Source organism: Cololabis saira, chromosome 8, assembly GCF_033807715.1.
Source record: "Cololabis saira isolate AMF1-May2022 chromosome 8, fColSai1.1, whole genome shotgun sequence".
NCBI classification, from domain to species: domain Eukaryota; kingdom Metazoa; phylum Chordata; class Actinopteri; order Beloniformes; family Belonidae; genus Cololabis; species Cololabis saira.
In genome coordinates this window covers 9,861,599-9,874,351 of record NC_084594.1, presented here as the reverse complement: position 1 = coordinate 9,874,351, position 12,753 = coordinate 9,861,599, and the positions used below count along the sequence as shown (strand labels likewise).

General features: G+C 39.7%; 1 protein-coding gene across 4 annotated transcripts in view; it reads right to left on the bottom strand.

Moving 5' to 3' along the window:
• igsf8 (immunoglobulin superfamily, member 8) overlaps window positions 1-12,753 on the bottom strand; it is a 34,174-nt gene that overhangs the window by 19,788 nt on the left and 1,633 nt on the right. For all 4 annotated transcript variants that reach the window (XR_009782959.1, XM_061726703.1, XM_061726702.1 and 1 more), the window contains exons 3-4: window positions 8,342-8,722; window positions 4,970-5,431 (exon numbers count right to left, since the gene is read on the bottom strand). Coding sequence is in view for 3 of the 4 variants with exons in the window: in XM_061726703.1 (XP_061582687.1) it covers window positions 4,970-5,431; window positions 8,342-8,722 (843 nt within the window). In the remaining variant the exon portion in view is untranslated. The remainder of the gene's footprint in view (window positions 1-4,969; window positions 5,432-8,341; window positions 8,723-12,753) is intronic.

The following is a 12,753-nucleotide window of genomic DNA, read 5'->3' as shown; positions in this document are numbered from 1 at the left end:
AGCAGAGTAAGTCCCCGTTGGATATGGCACACACTATCCATAATCAGCACAAGCAATTATTTTTTAGGTGTAACAATTTAAGATTTACTGTTTATTATATGTGAACATAAAAAGATCCTCCAGATGTAAAATATTATCTCATCCATACTGTGTATATTCAGTGTCTCTTAACAACACACTAAGGCCCTGTCCCAATACTTTCACTACCCCTAGTTTTCATCCCTACCCCTACATTTTGCGTGTTCCCGTGAGGGTAGTGGTGTCCCAATTCCTCTTTCCACCTAGGGGGAGTGAAGAAAACTAGTGTAGTGGCTATGAATCTGTCCCTACGGAGTGAGTGTTTTTCGATGCACACTAGCTTATCTAGGGACATAAAAATTTCCCAGAATGCTTTTCGTCGTCATTTGCGGACTGAATAAAAAAAAAAACATGGCTGACATTTCTTATTTTTTAGTGAATAAAATCAATATTTTGAGTTAGTTTCTGCATAAAAATGCGTTTTGATTACATTTTTAGCGATAAATATATATTTTACTTTCATAATATTCACTCAGAGAATGTACATAATCACTCGTTTGCCCGTTGTTGCAAAGTCTTTTTCAAACCTCGCCAGAATAAAGGCAGATTTATGGTTCCGTACGCCGTACCCTACGCCGTAGGCTCTGCATCGATTTACCGCAAAACCATAAATCAGCTCCTGTTCCGGCAGGCAGGCAGAAATCCCGAAATTTTTGGAGCAAATTTCTTAACAGGTGTAGCTACAACTGTTAGATTTCATCTATTAAACCAACATGTATCTTCCTAAATGATTTATTTCAGCCAGCGGTAATTCTCCAAAGAGCTGCAGGTTTCTCCCCGGGACGACGGCGCAGGTTGACCTGGCGATCACGTCTGTACGGCTTCTGCTGCTGCTGCGCCCCGGTCTCTTCATCGCCGAAAACATCGGGTCAAATTTCTTAACAGGCTTTATTTGGATTAACTGAGCCCAGGTTGGGGATCTTAACGGTTACTTTTACGCTTGAAAAAATATTAAAACTTAATAAAGTGCCATATTAACAGCGCTAGAGCTGAAATTAAAACAGCTTTTAGCTCTCAGCTTCCTAATTTTAGGGGTGGTGGTGAAAGTAGGAGTAGTGGGTGTATTGGGACAGACCTGGGAAGATTTCAAGTGCCCTAAAATCTTTCCCTTCTTTTTTAGGGGTAGTGATAGTGAGGGAGGGCTAGTGGAAGAAAGTAGGGGGTGTATTGGGATTGGGCCTAATAATCAAGAATCGTGAACTTAAAGATAACCACTCCCTGAGCTTGTATGTAAATAAACGTACTTTCTAAGAGCCTGGTAAAATAATAGGATGTCAACAATAACCTGTTGTGTCTGCAAAGCCTCTCTGAACCAAATACATGGCATTTTTATGCAAACAAAAGGAGACTATTGTATTAGCATAGTGCTTGTTAGCGGGTGTCTGTTAAGAAAGAGACAATGCACGCACTGATGAGCTGTTAAGCGTCAAGTTGACGCAGAAGAGAAAGATTTGGGCTCCCTGCAAACATCTCGCTGAGATTCCCTTTAGCACTTGTACCTGTTCCTCCTCTCAGCATTATAATAACTACAAAAAAAGAGCAGCAGTGAAGAAGTGACTGCTGACAAAAGCGCAGCAGTTCTGTTTTAACCGTGAATGAACACATCAGTCTGACAGAGAGCTCGTCTTTGTGGTCCAGGAGGAGAAAACACGATACGGCCGTTCATACGTACGGCATGGCCAGAGGCGTTTATCCAAGCACACGGCCCTCTGCTCCTCACTTATTCAATCCAGCTGGATAAACAAGGCCTGGATTCTGCTTGTCTGTCAAGCCGACTGACTGCTGCAGTGCAGAGGAGAGACGGGACGGGCAGGAAACTCAGTCCTGGCTGTTCTGAGTGATCGATGCCTTATCTTGGTTTTGCACCATGGGAAACGAAAATAACTACCTTTAGTCTTTTCTAAGACCTTTGATTTCATCAATTCAGGTTCTAAGATACTATGATAAGAAGTTTGCAGTTACTTCTTATATAGGAACTGGTTTATATACAAGACTGTCTCAGAAAATTTGAATATTGTGATAAAGTCCTTTATTTTCTGTAATGCAAAAATCTCATACATTCTGGATTCATTACAAATCAACTGAAATATTACAAGCCTTTTATTATTTTAATATTGCTGATCATGGCTTACAGCTTAAGAAAACTCAAATATCCTATCTCAAAAAATTAGAATATTCTGGGAATCTTAATCTTAAATTTTAAACCATAATCAGCAATATTAAAATAATAAAAAGCTTCCAATAGTTCAGTTGATTTGTAATGAATCCAGAATGTATGACATTTTTGTTTTTTTAATTGCATTACAGAAAATAAAAAAACTATCACAATATTCTAATTTTCTGAGACAGTCCTGTATAGTAAACTTAATTGTTAGATGATAATCCATGCCGGGTCCAAGCTTTCTAGTGAGAGAGCACATCAGATACAAATATTTATTCTATTATTTAAACAACCAAAGCCACTCAGAAAGTAGGTCAGTGAGCCAAGCAGCTCCCATATCGGCTATTCAGCTGGATGAAACGCAAAGTTCAGGAGTCCAGTGTTCTCACGGGCTCTGCGTATTTAGGAGGATGCACACTGTACTGCTTCAGTGGCAATGACAGATCAAACCAAAATCTGCTTTGCTTTTTGCCATTTTTTACTGTGATGTAAAACATAGGAGCTAAATGATTCTGAAAATCTTTGTCCACTTCCTCTCTTACTGCTTTAAAATCCCTCATTTACACCGTCCTCTTTGTGAAAGTCTCCTGAACCTTTAATTAGGGCCCGAGCACTGACAGTGCGAAGGCCCTATTGTATCTGTAGGAATTGTTTTCCTCATTTTTATTTTTATCCTTGTTTTTCTCGTTTTTATTTTTCCGACGAAATGAGGGCCTTTTTGCCCCCCTAAACGTGCCCCAAAAGTTACCAAATTTTGCACGCAAGCCAGGCCTGGCGAAAAATTTGATATTTAATGGTTTGCATTGATGGGCGTGGCCTAATAGCTAAACAGTGCCCCCTAGAAAACTTTGTGCCTCAAGTCCCACAATACGGTTTGACGTACTTGCACGAAAATCGGTACACACCTGTATCATGTTGCAACTTAAAGAAAAGTCTCTTGGCGCCATGGCCGAAACCGAACAGGAAGTCAGCCATTTTGAATTAATCGTGTAATTTTGGTGCAATTTATGCCATTTCTTCGGCCGTTTCTTCGCCCGAATCGTAACGTGCACCCAGGTGTGTTATACATCAAAATGTGCGTCTCCATCCTGCGACAACGCGCATTACTTTTCTCAAAAGCGTTACCGTGGCAACGATAGACGCCAAAAAGCGCGCCCCCCCTTCATCTGATTGGTCCATATTTGATAGTTCCTATTCTCTGCCATAACTTTTGAATGGTTTGATATAGAGAGTCGTGGGTGGTGTCATCGGACTCTGTTTTGAGTCCTTGAACATAATTGGTGCAAATTAGCCCCGCCCCTTCTTCTGATTGGTCGATATCTGATAGTTCCTACTTTCTGCCATAACTTTTGAATGGTTTGACATAGAGAGTCGTGGGTGGTGTCATCCGCTAAATGTCCAGGCCTGAAGAATCTACATGAAAGTCATACAAGCTTCCACTGCAGCCTGAACGTGCACAAGGGTACGAGCGCCCGTTCATCGCTGCTCGCAGCTTTAATTATATCAAATATCTCGTAAAGCACTTTCTATGACTCTTTAGAAAAGCATGATACAAACTTAGTCCAGTAAGTGTTATTCTGCAGTGTGGTTTATTATAAAAGAATGAATTGCCTCCTGTAGATTTAATAATTAACGGCACTGTTCATATGCGATCATAGTTGTGATAAAAGGGACTATAGTGGAACCGTGTCTTTGTTGTAGGGATGGGCAATATTTTACCGTTCATGATATACCGTCAAAAAAATTCCCCACGGTAAGAATTTTTCATCTCGCGGTAAAAATTATAAATTCCCGTTGATGACGTTTTTGTGTAAAACTGATTTATAGTTCTGTGTTAAATCGATGCACAACGTGAAGGAAGGAAGGAAGGAAGGAAGGAAGGAAGGAAGGAAGGAAGGAAGGAAGGAAGGAAGGAAGGAAGGTAGGAAGGAAATGAGCCTAAAAAGAAAGAAAGAAAGAAAGAAAGAAAGAAAGAAAGAAAGAAAGAAAGAAAGAATGAAAGAAAGAAAGAAAGAAAGAAAGAAAGAAAGAAAGAAAGAAAGAAAGAAAGAAAGAAAGAAAGAAAATGAGCCAAGAAAGAAAGAAAGAAAGAAATAAGCCTAAAAAGAAAGAAAGAAAGAAAGAAAGAAAGAAAGAAAGAAAGAAAGAAATGAGCCTAAAAAGAAAGAAAGAAAGAAAGAAAGAAAGAAAGAAAGAAAGAAAGAAAGAAAGAAAGAAAGAAAGAAAGAAAGAAAGAAAGAAAGAAAGAAAGAAAGAAATGAGCCTAAAAAGAAAGGAAGGAAGGAAGGAAGGAAGGAAGGAAGGAAGGAAGGAAATGAGCCTAAAAAGAAAGAAAGAAAGAAATTAGCCTAGAAAGAAAGAAAGAAAGAAAGAAAGAAAGAAAGAAAGAAATTAGCCAAGAAAGAAAGAAAGAAAGAAAGAAAGAAAGAAATAAGCCTAAAAAGAAAGAAAGAAAGAAAGAAAGAAAGAAAGAAAGAAAGAAAGAAAGAAATGAGCCTAAAAAGAAAGAAAGAAAGAAAGAAAGAAAGAAAGAAAGAAAGAAAGAAATGAGCCTAAAAAGAAAGAAAGAAAGAAAGAAAGAAAGAAAGAAAGAAAGAAAGAAAGAAAGAAAGAAAGAAAGAAAGAAATTTTTGTATTGGTATTTTTTTTATCGTTATTGGGATAAATGCCAGAAATTATCGTGATAAATGTTTTAGTCCATACCGCCCATCCCTACTTTGTCATACTGACCTAACTGCTTCACGGTCAGGTTGCCGATGTCCAGCGTCCTCTGAGCGATCTTCTGCCACGAGCGATCCGGGTCCCGGATCCACTGAGAGGCCTCGCAGAAATACGAGCCGGAGTCGTCCGGCTGCACCGCCTTCATCCTCATGACGTACACGCCCTGGCCGCCCTCTCCGTTCCTCTTCTCCAGCGTGATCTCTCCATCATCGTAGCGCGTCTTGTAGAAGCTCCCGGGCAGGACCCCCAGAAGCTTGTCGATGGAGATGATCTCCCTGACGGTGCCGGCCTCCGCTCCATCTCCGTCTGCCGAAGGCTCCTCGCCACCGCGCTTCCCGAACGTGATGGAGAGGTGCGTGAGCTGCTGCGACTGGATGCTGGATGAGCATGTGAGGGTCAGCTCGGCCCCCTCCGGCACCGGCTGGCTGGTCAGGGAGCGCGTGTAGCTGATCTGGAGCGTATCTGGAATCACTGGGGTCACAGAAAGAGACGCAGGAAGACAGTTACATCCAGTACTGGAGTTGAGGGGGGATGAGGGGGGATAGCACCCCCCCCTGAAATAAAAACAGTCAAAATCCTCCCCCCTTTCCATCCCTTATGTCATTTCATCAATGAATGTGGTTTTACTGCTATTTCAACATTTAGAGTCATCACCAGAAAAATAACCCCAGCAAAATAACTTATTTGACAATTTTCACCTGTTTCAAGTAAATTTTCACTTGAAATAAGTAGGAAAATCTGCCAGTGGGACAAGATTTATCTTCTTATTACAAGCAAAAAAAATCTCGTTCCACTGGCAGATTTTTCTACTTATTTCAAGTGAAAATCTACTTGAAACAGGTGAAAATTGTTGTTTTTTCCAGTGATGAGTCTTGTTTTAAGTGTAATGAGATTTTTTTTACTAAAATGAGACATTTTAACTAGAAATAAGACAAATATTCTTGTTAAGATTTTGAGTTTTTGCAGTGATCCATTTTACTTATCCTGTGAAGGACAGAGTCATATTGATAAGTTCAGAAAAGTGTTTTTTATTTTTGTGTTTTGATGTATTTGATGTAAGTCCAGTGGATATTTAAAGCTTACAGAAGGCTGCATTTAACTGCTGCTATGTCATTCCTGCAGTATTTCTGCAGGTGTTTTGGTCACTGCTATTATTTATAATACTTAAATTATTTGTAATCAGCACAAATTATCTGTCCCCATATGATAAAATCCACCATCCCCCCTGATTTTCTTTTACAACTCGAGTACTGGTTACATCCCACCGCCAGACAGGCTCCTTTTTGAACTTGTCTCACTTGTCTTGTTTAGACATTTCTGTGTTCAGAGCACTAGAGCAAAAGCATGAAATGTGTCTGTTGTGAGAGACTCCAAGCCTATTACAAGGATGTCAACACTGGCTTTGCCAGAGAAAGAGAGGATTTAAAGGTTACTAATGATGCTGAAAAAAAAGAGGAGTCTGAAATTGGAGCGGTGTAAAAACGGTGCCTAAATAGTTCGGATGCAGATGGATCTCCGAGTACAACCCTCCACTGGGAGACACGGAAACACCAGCAGCAAAGTAGAGTACAAAGTACAAACTGCAAGTACAAACAATGCCTTGACATGAAGAATGTTGCCGAGCACCGAGTCAAACACAACAGTGCAACTCGTCATGGAAACATCTATCTGCTTGACGTAATGCAGTCACTGATAAAATCCTCCTATACTCTTTCAGAGCGTCTCCCACAGCTTTTCTACCTTATCTTACAGTGTTAAAAACAGCTGATATTTGCATTTCTATCCATATTCGATGTTACAAGTTTGTAGTTTCTGATCCGACAGCTTGTACTGTTGCTCGTTTCTCTCCGAACACAGTCTTTTAGTTTGTTTAAAAGTGTTTCAACTCTGGCCTTTCTCCTGGCAACCTTTCCAAATAAGTCCAGCTGGTGCAATCCTTATTTATATTTGCACTGGCATGAACTGTGATGCTAACTGAGGCCTGTAAAGACTTCGATGTCGCTTTAGGATTATTTTTCTTTCCCAGTTTCTCTGAGCTTTCCGAAGCCTGATCTTGGAGGGAACTGGCTGGACTATCACAGGAAGATCGGCTCACGTTTTTAAAGCTTTCCACTTGTGAAACTGCTAGACTGCTACAATCTTAATTCCTGTTGAAGTAATGAGGTTGAGGGTTTGTTGAATAAATAATGACATGGTGAAATATGTCGTGCTGTTGTTGTTCATCTGAGGTTGGATTCATCTCATTTTAAGCTCTCCAAAAAAGACCAGATTACTTTTTCATGTGCTGATACATAATATTTTGGAATCAAAAAGACTTTTTTCCTCATGTTTGGGGGTTTTGTGTAATATATTCTGTAATCTGAATCAATCACTAACTCTTTCAGTGTGCAATGCAGAACAAATATGAAAACAATTCTCTGAACAACAGTTCCATTTAATCACATTCAGCGATCTGTGATAAAATGCTCATTATTCTTGGCTAAAAGCTTATCCTCATAACTTTATCGTAGAGATCTCTAGGCCTGTGTTGAAAAAATTGATTTCCCAATTCTAAATCGATTCTCATATTAATTCCTAAAAATCGATTCATATGTCTAAAGATCTTTTTTTCTTTTATTTTTTGGGTGTTTTTTTTTTTTTTCATCATTACATAACCCTAACCCTATTTTTTTGTTTATCCCCAAAAAAGGAATGTTTTGTTGGACACGAGAATAACTGGTGCCATGTTTTTGCCTTTAAATATGTTTAAAGGTATGAAAACATTAAAGTTTTCAGTAATAATTGCATAAATTGTCTATATTTCATTACTTTATATACTGTCTTGGGGTTACATTTGCAAAAAATGCTAAAAACCAAATGCTCAAAAATTAAAAACCAAAAAAGGCCAAAAATGGAACAAATAAAAACGGAATGTGGGAAAAAATAAAACTGATTTAATCCGTCTCTGTTTCCTCCCTGGATCTGTTTGGTAATTCTGATCCACACAATGTTTCTGAAAGCAGTTCTATCAGCATTCTGGGAGCTGATTGGTCCTTACAGCATCATTAGCTGCTAATACTTGCTGTTGAATCTCAATATAATACTAGTATTAATATTTTGCATAACTACAGTCATATAATTCATGCAACAGCTCAAAAAACAGTTTTAATAACACTAACCCAAATCAATATCGGAATCAAATCTTGATAATCGATTCTGAATCTTAAGAATCGGAATCGAATCGATTCTTGACATTTGAATCGATCCCTAGAGATCTCTTCATAAATCAGCTCCAGCAGGAACCACAAATAGACACTGATTTGCTGTAAACGACAAATGTGTTTAGAATAAACCAACAGCATTTGATATGCAGAAAAGAACTCAATCAAATCCCCGTCTCACCTCTGACATTCACCATGGAGCTGTAGTTGCCCTGGAAGGTGGTGTCCGTGCTGGGGGTGTAGCACTCGTATTTCCCCTGGTCTTCGGCCCGGAGCCTCTGCAGCACCAGGCGGACCTTGTCCCCCGAGTCTCTCTCCACCCTCACCTCCCCGTTCTTCACCCGGGTCAGGAAGGGGGCGTACGGGAAGCCCTTGTCCCTGGTGGACACCACGCCCATCTGCCTCCCGCCAGCATCGTCCCGGTACAAGAACCACTCAAAGTCCTGGGTGCGCGGGCCGTCGTACCCCGTCACGGCACACGGCAGGGAGAGAGGGAACCCGGCAACGCGGAAGAGAGGCCCAGGGGGAAGGGTCACGTCACGGCACATGGCGTACTGGAGCACTGAATGGAAAAAAAGAAACACAGAGATGGAGAGAATGTGATTGGAAGATTCAGATTGGAAAAAGCACCAATGTCACTTCCTGTGGCTTCATGTGTTCGGTGCATGGACTGACGGATCAATATCTTTACTGGCTAAGAGGGAATCAATGTATCAATTAGGTTTGAAGCAGAAATACTGAGGCTGTTATTAGTTCCCTAATGCATTTAATGCAGTGGTTCCCAACCTTTTCCAACTCAGGGACCACTTTTATGTCTCAAAAATGTTCACGGCCCACCTCCTAACTTTTTAATTCCCCCTGTTGATAGCCAGCTATCCATCTTTATACTCCAGTTTCAGGTATCAGCATCAAACGTAAATAAGTCAAGTGCAATGCAGTCCCGCTGCAAAGTGGTCCGACCGATAACAACAAAAGTTCCTATGTCATTTGCTTGTCACATGTCTAATACCGTATTTTCCGCATTATAAGGCGCACCTTCAATGAATGACGTATTTAAAAACCTTTCCCATATATAAGGCGCACCACATTGTAAGGTGCACTAAATATATGGTAAAATACCGTACTATAGTGGCTGGGGTTGAGTTACGTATCTACCTGATGGAGCTGCGCTACAGGAAATGCTACAAAATCCTACAGCAAATGCAAAAAAAAAAACAAAACAAGAAGAAAAGTACCGTATGTCAAACTTTATTAACAAAATAAAAACCAGCTTTGCTCCTTCTCGTCAAAGTCACCATTATGCGAGTCGGCGTCGCTGCTGTTGTCTTGAACGTCTGTGACGATTCCTGACGTTTTTAGCGCCGTTACTTTGGCGACACCAACTACAGTAGCTACAATCCCCCAGACTACAGTAACAGAAATTACCGTAATGATCATATATAAGGCGCACTGCATTATAAGGCGCAGTGTCGGTTTTTGAGAAAATTAAAGGCTTTTAGGTGCGCCTTATAGTGCAGAAAATACGGTACTTGAAGGAAAACAAAACAAAATAATGAAAATAATATTTAAACATTTTTAATATCATTTTAAACATAACTGAGTTTTAACATTTAAAACATTATTCTGTATATTTTTATATAATTATATCCCCCCCCCCCCCCCCCCCACAAAAATCATACTTTTTTGGAAATGATTTGGCGGCCCACTTGCAATACCTTCGCGGCCCACCAGGGGGCCGCGCCCCACAGGTTGGGAATCACTGATTTAATGCATATGTTGAGATGCTGAGACGTAGACCCCATTTTTTCCAGTGCAAGAGCTGCCAAAGACAAAGGTCATCATGTGCAAGTTGACAGGAGATAAATCTTTTATCTGCAAACTGCAAATGTCACTGAAACTCAGCATGAGCGCTCTACTAGTGCCAAAAAAGAAGACTGAAATGAACTCCTTATTTGATGAAAGTCTGGCACAACTGCTGAGTTTCAGCTCTCTGGGTTTTAAAATATTCATCGTAAGAACCTCAGGACTGAGAGCAGTCGGTCTCCAGCCTCGTGGTGGATCACCGGGGCCTCGTTTTCTGGTTTTATTGACCAATTTGACCTTACGTTTTCTCTCTAACAGCTCTAATCTCAGATCAGGCAGGTGTGGTTAAAATCGGGCACTCCTCTTTAGCTGCAGCCTGAGACTTTGCTTGCAATGACTGTCCTCTTATTTAGGGAACTTCCTCAAAATATTTAGTAAACAGATGACGAATGTCTGGTTTTGTTTTGTTTTTTTTAACCCATTATGACCAGCAGCATCTATCGTTCCTGTTTTAAAGAAGGAAGCAAAACTGGTATCTTACAAATAAAAAAAAAGCCAAATTTCCACAATAGTTTACCAACTCGCCAAATCTCAAACAAGATAAATGACAACACGACTTACAAAGAGAAAAAGAAAGATAATATCTTCAGTGATTAGCTAGGTGATGAGTGAAAGAAAATGACTAGTTACAAATGTAATAAGTGAGCAATTGTGAGATTTATCACTTAAACACACTTTTTTGCACTTTTTTAGCTGGCAAACAATATCTGGGATTTCTGTGCTGTTCAGATAAAACAACCAACTTAAACACATTTTCATGGAAGTTATCCGATGTTAGGGAACATTTATCACTCCTTAAAATAAATAAATATTGAAACTAATTCTCATTATAGTCCTATAAATGACAAGAATTGACCAAATGCTGGAAAGTTTATTTCCTGTGTGTTTAATTGTTTCCTCAGAACTTTAAAGAAGTAGAAAACAGAAAATACCCAATCAGTGCCACAAATGACTTCCCGTTTGTCGCAGCATGATTATTTAGACAGAGAAGTAACCCGGTTTATTTAATTCCTGTTTCATTGAATAAGTTCATAAAACTCATCATGATGAAGTTCGGGTAAAGTTGTGGCACAAGACACAATAAACACTAAACACACCCTTTAGTCTGAACCCTGGTGACTAACTCTTACTCGCAATAAACTAAAGTACCTGAGCAACTAGAAATACAAGACAGGTGTGTTTTGACACTCTCGGTTAGAGTGAGAGAGCGTGTGTGTGTGTGTGTGTGTGTGTGTGTGTGTGTGTGTGTGTGTGTGTGAGTAAGGGAGAGAGAGAAGGAAAACAACTGGAGCTTTCTCACAGGCCGAGCCGCGGCCCGACGACAACACGCCCATAGATAATGACATGGGAGACTAGTGGGAGGCTTAAGCGGATCAAGTCCTAATTAACGTTGGGCTCGGTCTGATAGGGCTGGGGGACACCAGAGCTCGGCCCAGTGCTCAATACTGTCTGGATTAGACACACCGGGGGCCATCCTTTTAGCATGTAGCACACACACGCACACACACACACACACACACACACACACACACACACACACACACACACACACACACACACACACACACACACACACACACACACACACACACACACACACACACACACACACACACACACACACACACACACACACACACACACACACACACACGTGTGTTGGACCTCTGATCCATTTCCGTCCCAAAGGAAGCACATATGTACAGGTATTGGAGATGATTAATTGAGTTATTAGTGCTGTGAACAGGGAGATTAAACATGTGTCATCCATTCACAGGCCTCTCTCAAACTCTTATCAAAAAATAAACTTAAAAAAAAGTAATGTGTACCTAATATTGCTTTTAGTTTAATCTAAAAAGGTAATGTGACTTAAAAACAGGGGTTTGTTTAGCTCACGTCACACAAATCAATAAAGCTTGAGAACATAGTGTGGAAAAAGTTTTACATTTAAAGTCAAATTGTCCCACACGTGTGTTTTTACCTTCAAGCTTGAAAGCGTAAAGTTGAACTTCTCCATTTGCTTTTGTTTCATGTTAGTGGACAACTTCTATTTAAATCGACATCTTATTTATCTGAAAACCTCAATAACACAAAGTCGATAAAACACTTGAAATTTTTAGATTTTAACTCTACAGGGGCATTGAAGAATATTAAAGGAACTCTTTTAACATTGGAACTTTTATTTTTGTAATAACTATGAACTGTAGTTCTATCAAAGTGAGTTAACTTGCCACTTGTAAAGGGTTAAAAGTTTTAGGTCATATAAAAAGGACAAAATAAATAAACAGTAAGTTAACATTATAATCAGAACAATAACAGAAAAAAAAAACTAGCAGTGTCTCAGTGAATAGTGATGTTAATACTTCCTGAAAACCATAATGGGAAGATAAAAAAACAAACACCTGTAGACTCTATATCCTTATTTGTATAGTCAATTCTGCAGTTTCACTGCGGGTAATAAAGATATTCCTCTGGGATGTGACGGATCACACAGATGAGTCAATAATTCATGGGAACTGGCTAAGATGGCAGACTGAACCGTTCAAATGAACCTACTGTAAATAATATTCAAGGAAATAGTGTGAATGAATGAACAGACCACCGTGTCACCGGAGCATTTATAATATTTATCATTGTTTCACTGATCAGTACCACTCAAGGTGACAAAACTTACTTATGATTTTTGAAAATATCCACGTCTATAGAGGATATTTTGGTATGATAACCTTC